This window comes from Oncorhynchus mykiss, chromosome 28, assembly GCF_013265735.2.
Source record: "Oncorhynchus mykiss isolate Arlee chromosome 28, USDA_OmykA_1.1, whole genome shotgun sequence".
Classification (NCBI taxonomy): Eukaryota; Metazoa; Chordata; class Actinopteri; order Salmoniformes; family Salmonidae; genus Oncorhynchus; species Oncorhynchus mykiss.
Window position 1 is genome coordinate 17715588 of NC_048592.1, and position 20862 is coordinate 17736449.

At 45.3% G+C, this 20862-nt stretch overlaps 1 protein-coding gene across 7 annotated transcripts in view; it reads right to left on the bottom strand.

Moving 5' to 3' along the window:
• Positions 1-20862, bottom strand: part of LOC110508653 (histone-lysine N-methyltransferase 2C) — a 138344-nt gene that overhangs the window by 86591 nt on the left and 30891 nt on the right. For all 7 annotated transcript variants that reach the window (XM_036966414.1, XM_036966417.1, XM_036966415.1 and 4 more), the window contains exons 7-13: positions 18246-18408; positions 17885-18056; positions 17400-17514; positions 13866-14041; positions 13313-13743; positions 1607-1687; positions 191-1329 (exon numbers count right to left, since the gene is read on the bottom strand). In XM_036966414.1, the coding sequence (XP_036822309.1) occupies positions 191-1329; positions 1607-1687; positions 13313-13743; positions 13866-14041; positions 17400-17514; positions 17885-18056; positions 18246-18408 (2277 nt within the window). The remainder of the gene's footprint in view (positions 1-190; positions 1330-1606; positions 1688-13312; positions 13744-13865; positions 14042-17399; positions 17515-17884; positions 18057-18245; positions 18409-20862) is intronic.

Sequence of the window (20862 nt, forward strand, 5' to 3'; positions counted from 1 at the left end):
ATTTTTTAGATTCTCTTTGAAAATAAAAAGACATAAGCCTAGATAATACATAAATAATACATCATATATTACACACAAAAAAAAGATTCTGAAATAGATTTTGAAGCCCTGGGATACAACCCTAAGAATAACACGTCAAGATTTGGATCTAAGACAAGAGCACCCAACACCCACCAGCACCATGCATTACCTGCTTCACCCTGGGTCTGCCTGGGGAGAACTTCCTCTTGGAGATGGCTGGCTTGCCCATGCCGATCTTAGGGGTGAGAAGTATGAGGGTGGTGGAGGGGACGCTGCTGCTGTGTTCCCCCGGGGCAGGGTGGGCGTGGAGGGGAGGCTCCCTAGGAGAGGGCCCCATGGTCCTAGGGGAAGAGTGGGTAGGGGAGGCAGCCATCTCTGCCAGTCTTTCCATGGATGTCTTGTAGGGCTTCTCCTTGATGGGGGGACTGTGATGGGAGAGTTTAGGCTTGTTCTCAGTCTCGGGGGTGGTGTCCATCTCTTCCAAGGCACAGGCCCCCTCCAAAGCCCCACCAGCCAGTGCCTCAGACATAGGTTCCCCTTTCCTCTCCCTCCTAGCCTTCATTGCTGTCTCCAGACTAGAAGGACCTTCCACTTGTTCTACTCCTGAATTATCAGAAGCCGACACCTCCATGGGTTCTTCCTTGATGATTACGGACACAGTACTTGGTTCTTTGGTGTTGGTGGGCGGGGTCATGATGTCCTCTGTGCAGGGTTTCAATGCCCTGTTTTCAGAGGAAGGTTCTGTCTTTACTGTCTTGGTCAGTCCTGTTACATCCTGTGGCTGCTCTGGCTCTCTTGACACCTGGGCTGGCAGGGGTTGTTTCTCAGGCTCCTTCTTGGTCAGTCCTGTTACATCCTGTGGCTGCTCTGGCTCTCTTGACACCTGGGCTGGCAGGGGTTGTTTCTCAGGCTCCTGCTTGGTCAGTCCTGTTACATACTGTGGCTGCTCTGGCTCTCTTGACACCTGGGCTGGCAGGGGTTGTTTCTCAGGCTCCTGCTTAGTCAGTCCTGTTACATCCTGTGGCTGCTCTGGCTCTCTTGACACCTGGGCTGGCAGGGGTTGTTTTTCAGGCTCCTGCTTAGTCAGTCCTGTTACATCCTGTGGCTGCTCTGGCTCTCTTGACACCTGGGCTGGCAGGGGTTGTTTCTCAGGCTCCTGCTTGGTCAGTCCTGTTACATCCTGTGGCTGCTCTGGCTCTCTTGACACCTGGGCTGGCAGGGGTTGTTTTTCAGGCTCCTGCTTGGTCAGCCTGGGAGACTCAGGACTCTTTGTTGAAGGAACATGGGTCTCCGCTGCTGGTTGCATTTCTACGGAAATGAACAGAGATAGACATCACATGACCCGTCAGTAAAATATCATAATGAAAACCAACAGATGACAAAGGCTGTACCATTTGGAATTTAAACCAATATTTTCACATAAGAGAAGTTGCCTTAGATGGTGAAAGGCCTATTTTAAAAAATGATCGCTTTTATGCTGTGAGGGGATTCAAGTAGAAGTAGAGAAAGAACTATAGGCTGAGTAAAAGCAGAACAAATATTCTTGATACATTGATGGACTAGCAAAGCAGGCTATGAACCTAACCTGGATGTAACTGGCCCGGGTCCTTGTTGATAGACACCTCATCAGTCCCTTGCTCCACAGCAGCTGCTCCCACTGAGATGCCTGGGAGAGAAGCAGTGAATTATAGCAGTGAGAGACCAACCTGAAACCCACCACCATCAACTGTTCATTTGTCCAGGCTCAGCCTCTTACAAAATGACAGATTATGTAGGTAAAGATTGGAGTCATCATTTTCATCACAGGATATGGACATAATTAAACATTAATGGAGTGAAAATGATAGACAAAAAGAAGGGAGAGAGAGAGAAACAGAGGGGGAGAGAGAGCGAGAAAGAGAGACGGTTGTTACTGATTGTCCTGTTAGTGACATTTTGATTTGTATTTTTTTTATGCTGTTGTTGCTAATGAATCATTTCCAATGTACGCTTCGCAATATGTACATTGTTACATCATGCCAATAAAGCAAATGAAAATTGAATGTGTGAGCTAGAGAGAGAGCAAAAGAGTGAGAGCCAGAGAGAGAAATAAAAAGTGGGCTAATACAGGCAGAAATATTAGATGCCCAGCAGGCTTATAGGCAGTGAACAGAGTCAGTTTTAACTGGGCATTATTTCAAATCCCACTCCTAGTTCCAACAGCCAAAGACGCATAGCTTTGATTTGTACCGTCAATCCTAGCTAGCAGTCTTTGATTGCGGTGGCTGTCCCTCTCACACATAGAACCGAACCACTGAGACGTGCAGATTCCCAGCCAAGTGCCCTCAAAGTAACCCAATAATCCATTACTAAGTCATGAATCTGTCACATAAAAAGCCCTAATTTCCTCATGGAAAAGACAGTCATCCATCTAGGCCAACACCAGATAGGAGGATTTTATAAACTCAATATTGGCTGAGGTTAACAGACCTGAGCTGCAGGCTGTTAAACACCTCAGGTTTCTCAACTCCAGCTGCTGCACAAAAAAAGTAAACTGGAGAACAGAGCCTGTGGTGCTCACTCAAAGAAAGCAATGGTTGCCCAAACATGGAAATCCAAGCAACGTTAGAAAACAATGGACTGCGTGTAGCTACAATCAAATTTGTAATCATCATCAATGCATTCTTACACACATACTCCGGTAGCTCATCCCGCCTACCCTCAGAATTCCTGCTGACAGCTTAATACAAACTACAAACAGTCCCTCACATTTCACAAGTTCCCACAGCATCCCCGCTCTAATAATCCCATCCCAGCAAACACACAACATGCACCTGCTGAGCATTTCTCTACTCGGAAAGGACTTTGAGTAACCATGACAACCTGCATATCAAGGTCTGAACTCTGATGACTGTGCAGCTCACAACACAAGCATATCTGGGCCTCAACACCCAGAGTCAATTACGAGATGAGCGCGCATTTCAAGCATCCTTGTATCCTTCGTACAAACACTACAGAGGGGTTTGTGTTATCGTTATCAAACCCTTACTGCTGATTACTGTCATCATGAACCCTTACTGCAGATTGTTATCAAATCCTTATTCCCCTTGCAGAAGGAAGCGATTGTAGACACACACACACAGACACACAGCTCTATTTTACAAAGATAAGCCATCATCGTGTCAGATTTAATTGGAGTTCACACCATGGATCTGACAGTAGGCGGTATGTCTGTCAGATTCATGATAAGCCTGCTGCTAAGCCATGAGTGGATGAGAAGGATCTGGACAGGTATCCACAGCTCATTTTAATAACATTAATTAACTTTACACTGGGTGGCAGGTGGGCCAGGAGGAGATTGGCTTGTAGTGCCATGATCCCACAAAGCCAATGTTTAGCTAGCCTATGCAACACCACAGCTAGCATATAGCCCAGCACCAAACATATACATATGCATATGCCTGAAAGGACATTTGGTAAACCTGTCTGGGAGCAGTGATTGGATACGTAGCCTATATTGTGAATGACTTCCCTCATCTACTGAGGACAAGACAAGAGCATCAAACATATGCCAAAAGCTGTCAATATGACATTTGAATGGCTGACCGATCAACAGAGAGTGTAGAGTTGATGAAGTTTCGACAGGTGTGAGACAGCAGGGGCAGTGAATGGAGGAGAGGATGTAGGGGCCAGACCGTAGACAGGAGCCATGTGGCGGCTGAATTCGGAGCTAAACCAACCATCTAGTATGACCTAGTGCTATAGCCCTTGGTGTTCAGCCTCAGGCCTCTCGAGGGAGGCTCCGCTCCTCCAATCAATGGAGATGAAATGCTAGTAGATCAAGGCCCCTAGAGGTTTTTACCATCATACAGGCCTAATCACCAGCCTCTCTCCAAGCAGCCAGCAGCAGCACAATAAAACAAAAGCACTGCTGCTTAGGACAGGAGCCACACACAGACATACAGGATTCTAAAGTGATCTGCTCCCCTTTGTGTGTGTGTTTGTGTCGCAAGAGAGTGTGAGTGGTAAAGAGAGGGGATCAACTCAGGGGTGTTTTTAAAAGCCACATAGGCGATGGATCAGAATCTTGGACAACTCGCTGCCTGGTTATCTGTCATCAGCACCGCTCCCCGCCCTCCACAGCAGACTGTGGACATCCAGGTTAGAACCCACTGTAATATACCCTGCAGCTCATTCACCTGCTACATTAATAAGTGCACAATTTGACATCTTCCCCACAGTGACTGTACGTACATCTCCCAAACAAAATCCATCGATTACATGAAACATCCACACTGAGCTAAAGGCTAGAGCTGGCACTTTCAAAGAGCGGGACACTAATCCGGACACTTATAAGAAATCCCGACACGACCTCCGTGGAGTCATCAAACAGGTAACACGTCAATACAGGACCATGGGTGAATCCTATTTCGCCGGTTGAGACACTTGTCGGATGTGGCAGGGCTTGCAAACTATCATGGATTACAAAGAGAAACCTAGCCGCAAGCTGCACAGTGACACCAGCCTACCAGAGGTGCTAAATACCTTCTATGCTCACTTCAAGGCAAGCAACACTGAACCATGCATGAGAGCATCAGCAGTTGAGGACGATTGTGTGATCTAGCTCTCTGTAGCCAATGTGAGCAAGACTTTCACAAGGCCGCGGGGCCAGATGGATTACCAGAATGCATACTCAGAGCATGTGTACTCAGAGCATGAGGACCAGCTGGCGGGTGTCTTTACTAACATTTTCAAACCCTCCCTGACCCAGCCTGTAATACCTTCATGTTTCAAGCAGACCACCATTGTCCCTGTACCCAAGAACTCAAAGGTAACCTGTCTAAATGACTATTGCCCCGTAGCACTCACATCTACTATATAATGGCGCCGGAGGGGATGGCTAACCAACTGTGCTATTTCTTGTGTTTTCGCATTGTTTGTAACTTATTTTGTACATAACGTTGCAGCTACTGTCTCTTATGACCTAAAAGAGTGTCTGGACATCAGAACAGCGATTGCTCACCTCAAACTGGACAAAGATTTTTTCTTTAATGAGTCTGACGCGAAGGATATAGTGCTTCCCGGAGACCAGGCCCAAATCCCAGTCATTCGGGTGAAGAAAAGATGGAGATACAGGCGGTGAAGGTCGGGGTGCCTTGTGAGGATTCGTAGGCAAGTGAGTAAGTCACCACTACCATTGGTTCTACTGAACAACGTACAATCACTGGAAAACAAACTGGATGAAACAAACGGTCGAGACTATCCTACCAACATGACATAAAAAATGGTAATATCTTATGTTTCACCGAGTTGTGGCTGAAAGACGACACAGATAGAGCTGGCTGCGTTTTCCATGCATCGGCAGGACAGAGCAGCTACGTCTGGTAAGATGAGGGTTGGGGGTGTGTGTCTATTTGTCAATAACAGCTGGTGCCATGTCTAATATTAAAGTCTTGAGGTATTGCCCAACTGAGTACCTCATAATAAGCTGTAGACCACACAATTCACCAAGAGAGTTCTCTTCTATATTATTCATAGCTGTCAATTTACCACCACAAACCGATTTACCACCACTAAGACCGCACTCAGCAAGCTGTATAAGGCTATAAGTAAGAACATGCTCATCCAGAAAGGCACACCTAGTGGCCGGGAAATTTAATGCAGGGAAACTGAAATCCATTTTACCCAATTTCTAACAGCATGTCACGTGCAACCAGAAGAAAAAACCTCTAGACCACATTTACTTCGCAGACAGAGGCCCATACAAAGCTCTCCCTCGCTATCATTTTAGTACATCTTACCATAATTCTATCCTCCTGATTCCTGCTTACAAGCAAAAACTAAAATCAGAAAGTTCTAGTGACTCGCTCAATATGGAAGTGGTCAGACGACGCAGATGTTAAGCTAAAGGACTGTTTTGCTAGCACAGACTGGAATATGTTCAGTGTTTCATCCAATAGCATGCAATAAGTTTCCCCTCAGGACACTGAAAAGATTTGGCATATTTGGCAAAAAGTTAAACAGCTGCACCATCGAGAGTATCCTGACCGGTTTCATTGCCGCCTGGTATAGCAACTGCTCGGCATTAGACCTTCAGTCGCTACAGAGGGTAGTGCGTATGGCCCAGTACATCACTGGGACCAAACCTCCTGCCATCCAGGACCTATATACTAAGCGGAGTCAGAGGAAGGCCCAAAAAATGTCAAAGACTCCAGCCACCCAAGTCAAAGACTGCTCTTTCTGCTACCGCAAGGAAAGCGGTACCAGAGCGCCAAGTCTAGGTCCAAAAGGCTTCTAAACACATAAGACTGCTGAACAATTAATCAAATGGCCACCTGGACTATTTACATTGACATCCCCTTTGTTTTTACACTGCTGCTACTCACTGTTTATTATCTATGCATAGTCACTTTACCCCTACCTACAGTGGTAAGAACAAGTATGTGAACCCTTTGGAAATAGCTGGATTTCTGCATAAATTGTTCATAAAATTTGATCTGACTTTCATCTAGAACACAACAGACAGTCTGCTTAAACTAATAACACAAACAATTATTTGTTTTCATGTCTTTATTGAACACACCGTGTAAACATTCACAGTGGAGGGTGGGAAAAGTATGTGAACCCTTGGATTTAATAACTGGTTGACCCTCCTTTGGCAGCAATAACCTCAACCAAACATTTGCTGTAGTTGTGGATCAAACCTGCACAACGGTCAGGAGGAATTTTGGACCATTCCTCTTTACAAAACTGTTTCAGTTCAGTAATATTATTGGGATGTCTGGTGTGAACTGCTCTCGAGGTCATGCCACAGCATCTCAATCAGGTTGACGTCAGGACTCTGAATGGGCCACTCCAGAATGCGTATTTTCTTCTGTTGAAGCCATTACTTCTGTGTTTTAGGTCGTTGTCCTGTTGCGTCACCCAACTTCTGTCGAGCTTCAATTGGCGGCCAGATAGCCTAACATTACCCTGCAAAATGCCTTGATAAACTTGGGAATGCATTTTTCCGTCAATGATAGCAAGCTGTCCAGGCCCTGAGGCAGCAAAGCAGCCCCAATCCATGATGCTCCCTCCAACATACTTTACAGTTGGGGTGAGGTTTTGATGTCGGTGTGTTGTGCCTTTTTTTCTCCACACAGTGTTGTGTGTTCCTTCCAAACAACTCAACTGTAGTTTCAACTGTCCAAGAAATATTATTGCCAGTAGCGCTGTGGAACATCCAGGTGCGGTTGGCAAACTTCAGACATGCAGCATTGTTTTTTTTTGACAGTATTGGCTTCTTCCGTGGTGTCCTACCATGAACACCATTCTTGTTTAGTGTTTTACGTATCGTAGACCCATCAGAGATTTTAGCATGTTCCAGAGATTTCTGTAAGTATTAGAGATGACACTCCAGGATTCTTCTTAACCTCATGACGCATTCCGCTGTGCACTTGGAGTCATCTTTGCAGGACGGCCACTCCTAGGGAGAGTAGGAACAGTGCTGAACGTTCTCCATTTATAGACAACTTGTCTTACTGTGGACTGATGAACATCAAGGCTTTTAGAGATACTTTTGTAACCCTTTCCAGCTTCATGCAAGTCAAACAATTTTTAGGTCTTCTACGATCTCTTTTGTTTGAGGCATGGTTCACATCAGGCAATGCTTCTTGTGGACAGCAAACTCAAATTTTGTGAGAGTTTTTTTATAGGGCAAGGCAGCTCTAACCAACATCTCCAATTTCATCTCATTGATTGGACTCCAGGTTAGCTGACTCCTGACTCCAATTAGCTTTGGGAAATACCATTAGCCTAGGGGTTCACATACTTTTCCAACCTACACTGTGAATGTTTAAATTATGTATCCCGCCTGTACAAGAGGAACACCTGTCAGAATGCTGTTCATTGACTACAGCTCAGCATTCAACACCATAGCGCCCTACAAGATCATCACTTAGCTCCAGACCCTGAACACCTCCCTGTGCAATGGATAAAATGCAGGATTTGGCCAGATATCGCAATTGTGATTTTCAAACCAGTGTCAGGGTAGAGAACATCACTTCTACAATGATATCATATGACTTAATACATAATGTGCTAACTGAATACAAAACCAAACTAAATTTCTTCATTGTTATAGGCTACATATGATAATAGATAGGATTATTACACCTACATATATTAACAAACACATTTTTTTTAAATAATCAAAATATTGACTTTAATCGCAGCAGTAATTAATGAATTAATAACATGAGTTCCCATTTTAAAAAGATGAGTTCTTAAATAACCTAAGATATTTATTCAGGCAACAATAGGCTGCAGATCGAATAGAAAGCGTATGATTGTGTAATTATGTATAAGTAGGCTTAATCATCAAATTATAAATCAAAGTGATTTATACTTTTAATTTTTTTTTACGCAAAGTGCCTTTAAAACATGTAACATTTGGTGCAGCTTGTGTCCAAAACATTGGAGTCCAGTCACTCAATGCGACATGTTTCAACATCTCCCTTATTTTTGTTGTACAGTGTTGGGATGGTGAATATGTGCGAGATGGAATCTTGTATTTCCTGTCCACCTTCATCGTCTTTATGAAGTAGTCTTCTCTGACTGTGTAAATAGGAACCGTGTCTTTGACTGTGATCGCGTCTGTCATTTCTATGTGTCTGCGCGGGATGTTCTTTCATAGGGCGTTACACTTCAAAACGCATCGGCAATCAATGCCTGTTTAACATAGGGTGCCGATTGTGGCTGAGGGGCATTGCAACTGTCGATAGTTTTTTTTGTAACTATGCAATTGTCGTAAAGTAGAGGATATTTAGTCTTAAAATTATTCAATAAATAATGTTGCCTCGTTGTCGCCACAACTTTTTGCACAACACTTGCATTTAGTTGATATCGATAAGTCTATAGCCGCAATACTCCCATACCACTGAAGATGTGCCCTTCTTTGGCACCAAATCGACGTTCTCTTTAGAACCTGCAGCACTCGTGTATCCGACACACATGCGGTAAAGCCACAGAGTTCCTAAACCTTATACTGTAAGGTCTTTGGTAAAACCCTTTCTCTCCTGCCAGCATCTAGCGGTGTGCTCTAAGCAGGGAGCGTGTGCATGCCATGCAGAGAGAGAGCCCGCTTGTGATTGGTCAGCATCCTCTGTGCATGTAGAGCGAATTAACGAAATAGCACATCTCATTGGAGGAGGTATATTAGTCTGGTTGTTGTTGTATTAATGGAATGTCAAACAAGAAAATCGCAGCCTATATGGATAGTGCACGTCAATATCGTAATTTCGATCTGAATTCGATTCCTCGTGCAGCCCTAGTAAGTCCCCTGCTGTTCACCCACGACTGCGTGGCCGCACACGACTCCAAAACAGTAATTCAGTTTGGGGAAGTGGTAGGCCTGATCACCGACAATGAGACCACCTAGAGAGAGAGTTGGTCAGTGAACTGGCCGTGTGGTGCCAGGACAACAACCTCTCCCTCAACATCACCAAGACAAAGGAGCTGCTCGTGGACTACAGCAAACAGAGGCCCGAGCATGCCCCCCTTGTGGCAGTAATACCCCATAAAAACAATTATGCCCTTGGGCTGAATATAATAATTATAATTCCTTTCTCCTGGCTGCCAATCGCCATGCTACACAGCCACTTCTCATTCACATGGCTCTCTCAATTCTAAGCCAATCCCAGCAAACACAATTTAGCTTAACTTGCTAAGAAAATACAATCTGTTTGCAGATGTAAGAAACAAAAATGAATATTGTAATTATAGAACGCTTGCGGATTCATACTAAGATCAAAGTGGAAACAACATTGTTCTCATCAACATTGTTGCATGTGGCTGCAGGTAGCCTAGTGGTTGGAGCGTTGGGCCAGTAACCGAAAGGTTGCTAGATCGAATCCCCAAGCTGACACGGTATGAATCTGATGTTCTGCCCCTGAACAAGGCAGTTAACCCAATGTTCCCCGGTAAGCCGTCATTGTAAATACGAATTTATTCTTAACTGACTTGCCTAGTTAAATAAAAGATTAAATAAAAAAATAAGTGTGCTGCATTGACCATGCAGACTGAACAAAAGTATCTCATGGTCAAGCAACAACAAATGCTGGCGGTTGGACTAGGTCTGTGTGGAAAGCGGCATGGAGAGAGAGAGAGCGAGTGGAGAGGGATGGAGAGGGATGACTCAAGTAGTGGAGTAAACTATAAAAACAGACGTTACACACAGTGTATCAAATTTAACAAACCAAACATTACCTTCTATAACAGTATTTGAAAGTAAAAACCCAAACCGGTCAGTGCATCAGTATAGTAAAATACGGTATACCGCCCGGCCCTAGTAGTGAGTACGACCCAGTCGATCACTGGGGCCAAGCTCCCTGACGCCCAGGACCTCTATACCAGGTGGTGTCAGAGGAAGGCCCTAAAAATTGTCAAAGACTCCAGCTACCCAAGTCACAGAGTGTTCTCTCTGCTACTGTACGGCACCAAGTCTGGAACCAACAGAACCCTGAACAGCTTCTATCCCCAAGCCATAAGACTACTAAATAGCTTAGTTAACCAAATAGCTACCCCGACATTCTGCATTGACCCTCTTTGCACTAATCCTTTTGACTCATCACATATGATGCTGCTACTGTTTATTATCTATCCTGGTGCCTAGTCACTTTACCCCTACCTATAAGTGTTGCACGGTATACCGAAACATCTGTACTTTTCAGTATTCTCATTTTTGTCACTTAGTACTTCTTTCAAATGTGTCTCACTTCATATACGGATTGAGAGGATCGAGCGTCTAGTAATTGTTCTAAATCTTCAAGGGGGCAGTAGCTAGCTAGGATACTTGTGCTTGCAGCTGACACATCGCAAGCCACTTTTGAGAAGCAAGCGAGAGAGGAAAAATGCCGACATCATGGCATCTTCAAACTAAAACATACCTCCACGCCCGCAGCTCGTTGACAAAAATGTCTGAAGAAGCTTCCTATGGTAATAGGTGTTAAAACCTCCCTGGCACTGTACTGCTTTATTTCCAAAATGACATAAAAACTACTTTAACCATTGTAACGTTGTCGTTAGTCTACTAGCAACTACATTTAAATTATTTTTGAGTGACAATGACATGAACATACTATATTTACACAAAAGTATGTGGACATCCTGTCAAATTAGTGGATTCGGCTGTTTCAGCCACAACCCGTTGCTGACAGGTGTATAAAATTGAGCACACAGCAATGCAATCTCCATAGACAAACATTGGAAGTAGAATGGCCTTACTGAAGAGCTAATTGATGGGGCCTCCCGAGTGGTGCAGCAGTCCTTAGGCTGCGCCGCTGTGCTAGAGGCGTCACTACAGACCCGGGATTGATACCAGTCTGTCACAACCGGCCGTGACCGGGAGTCCCATAAGGCGGCGCACAATTTGCCCAACGCCGTCCGGGTTAGGGGAGGGGGGAGCTTGGGGGGAGCTTTACTTGGCTCATCGCGCACTATCGACTCCTTGTGGCGGGTCAGGCGCCTGCAAGCTGACTTCTGTCATCAGTTGAATGGTGTTTCCTGTGACACATTGGTGCAGCTGGCTACCAGGTTAAGCGGGCGGGTGTTAAAGGAGCAGTTTTGCGGGTCATGTTTCGGGAGGACGCATGACTCGACCTTCGCCTCTCCCGAGCCCGCTGGGGAGTTGCATTTTTAACAATGCTTTTCCCCCCCCAATAAAATTCCCAGTTTATTGTTCTACGTCACAATGCCTGCTTTGCTATTGTTGGCAATGAGAACTGCCCACGTTGTTTATAGTTAAAATATAAACAACAAAAAATGAAACTCATGGAACTCTGAGGTCGTTCCATTATTTACTATAGGGAAATACAGGTATATCTGTCTATTTTGCCAAATAACTCGCAATGTATATATTTCGATTTTTTTCAAAGCGGAAACCATTTTAATCAGGATAATCTCCTCTTTCTAATTACATAAGGTTGGGCAGTGTACTCAGCTGTCATCGATCGCTAGACCAGAAATAGTCAAAAGTTGCAATTATTTCCCTACTTCCTCGTTATGCAGACATAAGCACACTTGGCACCATCAAAAACTGCGGATGTTTACTTTCTAAGTTATTATTTTTCAGTTTCGTCCTAAGAACAGATTGTAGTGGTAAAATAAAAAGTCATACATTTTTTGGTGCCATTTAGGCAAAATGGAATTCTAAGTCACTCCAGCCAGAGGCTCTGCGAACGTTCGATTCCATTAATTTGCTATGGGCTCGCGCTAGTGTTCCAGCTTAGCCAACGTTCTTTTGACATTTTTCAGCCTTGGGTGAATTTTGACTAGTTCTATAGTCCAGCCTATCATAATTGGACCGCAATTGGATATCACAAAATCGGGGACAAAAACTACTTATATCTATCTAAACTGTAGCGAATAAAAGCATTGCTGCTAAATTATAATAGATGAGGAGGAATCCGGGCCAGGGTCGTGCTCAAGAGAAGACACATTCTGCAGGGAAGTGAAACAAGGGTAGTTCGACCGAAAACCTACTTCTAATTCTGAACTCATTGTAGAATGTATTAATTTGTCAAATAACAGCAGACTTTTGTTTTCCATTGCAAAACATCATGCTACGGTGCGCCATATTGAACACCAGCCAGTAGTGTTCTGTTCACCCAGGTTAGTCTCTAGCCCACTCCTCAAAACAAGGACAGAGACCAACATCTCCCCAGGAGCATCAATGGGAGAATACAAAGTGCTTTTTCACTCCAAAAATAATTACAAAGACAATGCTTTCATGGCTTTAATCTTGTGATAATGTGAGCCCATCTGGTTATCGATGCCTTTAGAAACAAAGCCCCTGCTGATGAATGGCTGTCAGTCTGATGTGAGCCATGGCAAAGAGAGAGCAGACAGAGCGATGCTTCCCTCTGGTCTTCATCCAGGCCAGACCGCCTTCATCTACACACAAGGGACTTATAACTTCATCAGTGATACTGCTGCTCGACCGTGGCCAAACCTAACACCTGCATGGAAAGGAATTGTGTGTGTGTGTGTGTTTAGCCCACAGAGTTACACTGTCTGGCATTCTGTACCCGAAAACCTGCCTGGTCTGTGAGTTTGGACACTAAATAAGCCAGACTAGCGGTTTTCATGCAACCTTTCAATCCTGAGGTAATAAGCCACGTGACAAACAAATCTCTCACACTCTAATGAGTCCACCTGCCAAACCGCTGGAGAGCATTAAAGGAGAATGATAGGGGGAAATAATGTTCAACCACAACACACAGTTGGCCTCTGTGTGTAGACACAAATAACCCAGTCATACAAAAGAGGGACTTACCGGGCTGCTGGTCTGATGTAGCCTGCTGTGGCTGCCTCTCCTCATGGCCGTTCTCACAGACAGCGGCGGTGGCTTGGATAGGCTTTGGCTGGGGCTCTGGTTCTGTATCCGTGTGCATTGGAACTGGTTGTAATTCCGGTTCTGGATCATTATGCACTGGAGGAGGAGACCTCAGCTGCTTCAGACCAGGTTCTAGATCGGTGTGCATTAGAACCACCGGTTCGGAGTCTGTGTGGCTCTGAGTAGCAGTCTGTGGGCTCAGCTCTAGGCCTCCAGTGTCCTTCTCCGGCACCACCACCACCTCTTCTACCTGTGGTGGGGCATGTTGTGGTTGTGACCCAGTAGGCCTGCAGCTTGAACACACATAGCCCTGGCTGGGCTGGATGTCTGCATGGCCTGACGACTGGCGCTCACACTCCAGGTGGAGCCATCTGGAAGCAAGAGGAGTGGAAAAATGAAGATTAAGGACATCACACATCAATGGAAAAAGAGACAATGCTAAAACAAAGGAAAAAGAAAATAGAATGACCAACGGGACTGTGTGTGTTAGTACCTTTTACAACTGTGGCAGGACAACAGGTCTTTGTGGTGCTCTGGGTCCAGGATACAGGCACACAGCGGACAGCTAAGGCTGGGGTCCTGATGTTGGACACAGGTCTCACACAGTAGACTGGTGTGGTGCCACTGACCACTGGTCCTGGTGCCGCACTGGACACACACTCTGCAGTTCTGGAGGAGGGGGAGAGAGAGAGAGAGAACTGAAACTGGAGCAATGATACTTAGTTTTGTTTTTATTCATCTCCAAGAAGACATTCAGATGAGGCTTCAGTCTGAACTAAAGTGCTTGGGCAAGACGCAGCAGCTTCAAGAGTGGAGGAGAGAGAGAGGGGCGAGTTAGGCTGCGCAAGAGAAAGAGTGAGAACAGAGCAAGAAGAGCAATAGAGAAGAGCAAGAGAGCGAAAGCAAAAGAAAAGCAAGAGGGGGTTGGGTGCTGTGTGGGCTGTGCTCCTTCTGTGCTGCCGAGTCAGACTGAGAGGCAAAAGCTAAGTGAGTGTGAAGATGTTCCGCCACCTGGCCGGCGCCTCACTGGCTGCTGCGGTCTGCAGTCAGATCCCCACCCACCACCACAGCTGATAGGCCACCCAGACAGGCAGTGCACACCACCTGCTCCACCAGAGGAAGGGGCCACAGGCAGGGGATGATGACGCATACGGTTTGATTTCCCCGCCGCGCACACACACACACCACACACACACACACACACGGGCGCTGCTGCCTTATCTGAAATGATACAGGGTCTGAGGCTAAACGGCAGCCTTTAAAAGAGCAGCCTGTGTGAGTCATTTCTTAACCACAGAAAGCACAGATACAACCACGGAAAAAATGTAATATTCTCATCAGGTGATCATTTCTCAATAGGAACTGTGGGAGTTTTAAACCTCTGTTCATACGTATTGACAAATAAAAGGAACAGGCAACCCTTTTATTCATTTTCTCATTCTATACAGATTTCTTCCCCCCGTGCCATCTACAGCTTTTCATACCATACAAACTCAGCAAAAAAATAAACGGCCCTTTTTCAGGACCTTGTCTTTCAAAGATAATTCGTAAAAATCCAAATAACTTCTCAGATCAACATTGGAAAGGGTTTAAACACTGTTTCCCATGCTTGTTCAATGAACCATAAACAATTAATGAACATGCACCTGTGGAACGGTCGTTAAGACACTAACAGCTTACAGATGGTAGGCAACTAAGGTCACAGGTATGAAAACTTAGGACACTAAAGAGGCCTTTCTACTGACTCTGAAAAACACAAAGATTTCCAGGGTCCCTGCTCATCTGAGTGTACGTTCTCAAAGTGGCAGATCACGTGTAACAGTACATCGGAACATCACACCTGCGGGACAGGTACAGGATGGCAACAACTGCCCGAGTTACACCAGGAACGCACAATCCCTCTATTAGTGCTCAGACTGTCCGCAATAAACAGAGAGAGGCTGGACTGAGGGCTTGTAGGCCTGTTGTAAGGGGCAGGTCCTCACCACGTATCACCGGCAACAATGACGCCTATGGGCACAAACCCACCGGATCAGACCGGACTGGCAAAAAGTTCTCTTCACTGACGTGTCGTGGTATTGTCTCACCAGGGGTGATGGTCGGATTCGTGTTTGTCATCGAAGGAATGAGCATTACACCGACGCCTGTACTCCGGAGAGGGATCGATTTGGAGGGGGAGGGTCCGTAATGGTCTGCGGCAGTGTGTCACAGCATCATCGGACTGAGCTTGTTGTCATTGCAGGCAATCTCAACGCTGTGCGTTACAGGGAAGACATCCTCCTCCCTCATGTGGTACCCTTCCTGCAGGCTCATCCTGACATGACCCTCCAGCATGACAATGCCACCAGCCATACTGCTCGTTCTGTGCGTGATTTCCTGCAAGACAGGAATGTCAGTGTTCTGCCATGGCCAGCGAAGAGCCCGGATCTCAATCCCATTGAGCACGTCTGGGAGCTGTTGGATCGGAGGGTGAGGGCTAGGGCCATTCCCCCCAGAAATATCCAGGAACTTGCAGTGCCTTGGTGGAAGAGTGGGGTAACATCTCACAGCAAGAACTGGCAAATATGGTGAGTCCATGAGGAGGAGATGCACTGCAGTACTTAATGCAGCTGGTGGCCACACCAGATACTGACTGTTACTTTTGATTTTGACCCCCCCTTTGTTCAGGGACACATTATTCCATTTGTTAGTCACATGTCTCAGTTGTTGAATCTTATGTTCATACAACTATTTACACATGTTAAGTTTGCTGAAAATAAACGCAGTTGGCAGTGAGAGAACGTTTCTTTTTTTGCTGAGTTTACCTGTAATATACAGCAGGGGACAGGGCATGTTCTGCCCCATGAACTTTTAGAGGTATTTTGAGGCGTTTCCATGACAAAAAAAAACATAAATAACGAAATGTGGAAATGTTTCTACGGTCGTGTATTGGCAAAAAAAAGCAAGCATTTACTCAATTAATGTCATTGTAACATAGTTTAGATTTGTATTATTAACTTAAAATCACACATGTAAAAATTCACATTATTTGTGGTGTTAGCTGCCTAAATGTGATGCCTAACAATTGGACACACCAATGATCAGTATTAAAATTCAGCTATTCGTAACACATAAATAAATATAATTACAAGACAACTAAGTAATTTATGGAACAAGGTTGATCTATTCCTCTGGTGGGCCTTTGAAAAGATCATTAGGTCCGTCAGCGTGCTGGTATTGAGCTGGATTCTCCTGTCCCTTTTTACACTATTCATTAATGAAAAAAGCCCATTCCACCTTGTCTGAAGCAAAACAAATTGAAATATATATTTAACTAGTTTAAGTGACAAATGAACTAAACTGACCATACACTGCTTGGTGACTGTTGCTCTCATATCTTTTTGAGTCCCCATGTCACAAAAAAATCAAACGCGATAGCCCCGCGAAAGCTCTTAGATGTCTTTTGTACCAACGTTTCGTGGCAGGCTTTACAGAACATTACGGTGTCAGGATCTTGAATGGCCTCGACCCCCACCCAATCAATCTTCCATCCCTCGATGGCAGTGTTTTTTTACTGTGGTTTTGACGGTTGACTTGCTCAACAGTAGAGGCTGACGGTGGGTCATTATTATTAACATATTTTTCCACTTCTGCTGCCGCTGATGTTTGCGCCGTCGTTTTTCAAATTAGAAATCGCTCAATGCCAATAAAAAAAATAGTTGAGAAAGGGGAGCAGGTCTGCTTACCGTGGACAGATTTTGACAGGACTCCTTCACTTCGCCTCTGTTATTATTACCCGAGGTGCCCAGGCTGTGCGAGATGTGGGGGGGGCTTGATCCCGCTACTGCAGCTGGTGTATAGTTTTTAATTTGTGATAGCTTACAATACATTTAAGGGCATTTATTTGCCCTCGTTATGACAATTTAGGGTGCATTTAAGGAACTTTAGTGGGCATTTCTGCCCCAAGTCCTCGTTAAATTCCGACCCTGATACAGCACCTTACACTATATTGTCTATCTTTCACAGTATTGTAGTTTCTTCCACATACCTTACACCTCCATCCGTTGGTAGGGATGTCGTCGATGGCTGGTTGCAGGCAGAAGGTGTGGTAGCCTTTGTCACACATGTCACACACCAACATCTTATCGTCCTCCCCTGGGTTCCTGCACACAGGGAGAAGGATACTTATTCTTTGGCTCTATGGACTCTATACATAGCCCCTTGTGCCCTAATCCTTGAAACTAATGACTGTTGCAAAGTCACAGCTAAAGGGTCAATGTGTTGGTCTAATCTGTATTGCAGAGCTGACCTGAACTTATCGCGGACTCGGTTGCTAACAGTAACCAGGCTGTTTGAGGTACGAGACGAAAGAGCAGTGTCTGAGGGTACGTTACCCACAAACCACAGTGGAAGCACAAACAAAAATCACACAGTTTCCACCTCCATGCCTGACGACCACCGACACACACATCTCAATACAGGGCCAGGTCAGGTGTGTGGGTGGACGGATGGGGCGGTTGGAAGGTGACTCACTTGCATGTCTGGCAGACCTTGCACTCGGGGCACTGCCAGCCGGCTCTCCTCAGCGGAGTCACAGCCATGTCCAGGCAGGCCCCGTGGTAGTGCTGCCCACAGCTGGTACAGAAGAGCTGGTCAGGGAGCTCCCCAGGGCTGTCACACAGTGCACAGATAAAGTCATCTGGAACTAAGGGGGGGAAGAGGGGGAGGGTAAGGAAATGAGAGAGGGTAAGAGGTAGGGGGGGGGGGGGGGGGGGGAGAAATGGAGAATAGAATGGGGATTGTGAGTAGCTCGTGTCTAGAGTTTTTCCTTGGTCCTACTTATGACAGCATTACTTCAATTATTTCAAGTTTATTATTAGAATGCTGGACTCACATCTGCTGATGGCCAGTTCTATGTGATCTGGACAGAGGAGGGAGAGACTCCTGATATCCTGAAAAGTCCCTGCTGCCCCCGCACATGGGTAATGGTACAGACGAGCACATCCTTCAGCACAGCACTTGATGGAGGCTCCAAGGCGCTTACAGTACGCACAGTGCTAGAGAAGGGGGAAACAAGAGAGTCAAATGTATTTATACTGAACAAAAATATCAAACTCAACATGCTAAACGTTGGCGCCATAGGCAAAAAAAATATCAAATTTTGTGCACACATTTGTTTACATCCCTGTTAGTCAGCATTTCTCCTTTGCCAAGCTAATCCATCCACCTGACAGGTGTGGCATATCAGGAAGCTGATTAAACAGCATGATCATTACACAGGTGCATGTTGTGCTGGGGACAATCAAAGGCCACAAAAAGAATTGCAGTTGTGTCACATAACACAATGCTACAGATGTATCAGGTTGAGGGAGTGTGCACAATTGGCATGCTGACTTGCAGGAATGTCCACCAGAACTGTTGCCAGAGAATTGAATGTTCATTTGTCAACCATAAGCCACCTCCAACGGCGCTTTAGAGAATTTGGCAGTACGTCCAACCGGCCTCACAACCGCAGACCATGTGTAACTATGCCAGGCCAGGTTCTCCACATCCGGCTTCTTCACCGGTGGGATCGTCTGAGACCAACCACCCGGACAGCTGATGAAACTGTAGGTTTCCACAACCAAAGAATTTCTGCACAACCTGTTCAAAACAGTCTCAGGGAAGCTCGGCGTCCTCACCAGGATCTTGATCAGAACTGCCGTTCGGCATCGTAATCAACTTCAGTGGGAAAATGCTCACCTTTGATGGCCACTGGCTGGATAAGTGTGCCCTTCACTGATGAATCCCGGTTTCAACTGTACCGGGTAAATGGCAGACAGAATGTATGGTGTCGTGTGGGTGAAACAGGAAGCTATCACATAGCCAAAAACATGGTTCCTATTTACACAGTCAGCAAAGACGGCTTCAAGATCCAAGGTTCCTATTTACACAGACACCAAAGACGGCTTCAAGATCCAAGGTTCCTATTTACACAGTCAGCAAAGACGGCTTCAAGATCCAAGGTTCCTGTTTTACACAGTCAGCAAAGGTGGCTTCAAGAAGATACAAGATTCCATCCATCTCGCACACATTCGCCATCCCAACACTAACAAAAGTAAGGGAGATATTGAAACATGTCCCGTTGAATGACTGGACCAGTCTTCAAATGCTTCAGACACTAATGACACCTTGCAATCGGTAGGCTGTGTGCGTTACATGTTAAAGACACTTACTTATGATTTCAATTATAATAATGATTGAGCCTACTTATACATAATTACACAATCATAAGCTTCCTATTCCATCTGCAGCCTATTGCTGCCTGAATAAATAATTAACTTAGGTTATTTAAGAATTCATAATGGTAAAATAGGAAATGGGAAGTCATATTATTAATTCATTAGTGCTGCGCATAAAACACACTATATTTTGATGAGCGTGTAAAACATTAGTTTGTTAATATTAGGTGTAATAATCCTATTATCATATGTAGCCAGAAACAATGTTAGAAAAGATTTGTTTAATTTAGTTTTGTATTCAGTTAGCACAGTGTGCATTAATTCATATGGTCTCATTTTAGAAGTGATGTTCTCTACCCTGACACTTGTTTGAAATTCACCATTCATAATCGCGATCTGGCCCCAGATACTGTATTTTGTCCAAATAGTGCAGCCATAGGACTAAGCACGCACCCCTGAGGGGCCCCGGTGTTGAAGGTGAGCTTGGCGGATGTGTTGTTGTCTACCCTCACTCTCTGGGAGCGGCCCGTCAGGAAGTCCAGGATCCAGTTGCAAAGGGAGATGTTCAGTCCCAGGGTCCTGAGCTTAGCGATGAGCTTGGAGGGCACTATGGTGTTGAATGCTGAGCTGTAGTCAATGAACAGCATTCTCACATAGATGTTCCTCTTGTCCAGGTGGGAGTGGGCAGTGTGGAGTGCAATAGAGATTGCATCATCTGTCGATCTGTATGCAAATTGAGAGGGTCCAGGGTGTCTGGGATGGTGTTGTGAGTCATGACCAGCCTTTCAAAGAATTTCATGTGCAAAAGTTCCCTCAGAGTTGTGGCGATAACAAGAGGCAACATAACACATTTATTCAATCATTTGAAGAATAATCATCCAATTCTTTAAGATGATTGCATTGTAAAACATTTTTTTTTTTAAGCACCCGACAGTAGCAATGCCCCTCAGCCACAAAGCACTTCATGGCTACAGGGCGATTGTCATTTAGACAGGTTATCTTGGCATTCTTGGGCACAGGGTCTATGGTGGTCTGCTTGAAACATATAGGTATAACAGACTGGGTCAGGGAGAGGTTGAAAATATTAGTGGAGACACCGGACAGCTGGTTAGCGTATGCTCGGAGTAGACGTCCTGGTAATCCGTCTGGCCCCGCGGCCTTGTGAATGTTGACCTGTTTAAAAAGGTCTTACTCACATCGGCTACTGGGAGCGAGATCACACAGTCGTCCAGTACTCACTGGGCAGCTCGCGGCAGGCTTTCCCTGTGTAATCCATGATATTTTGCAAGC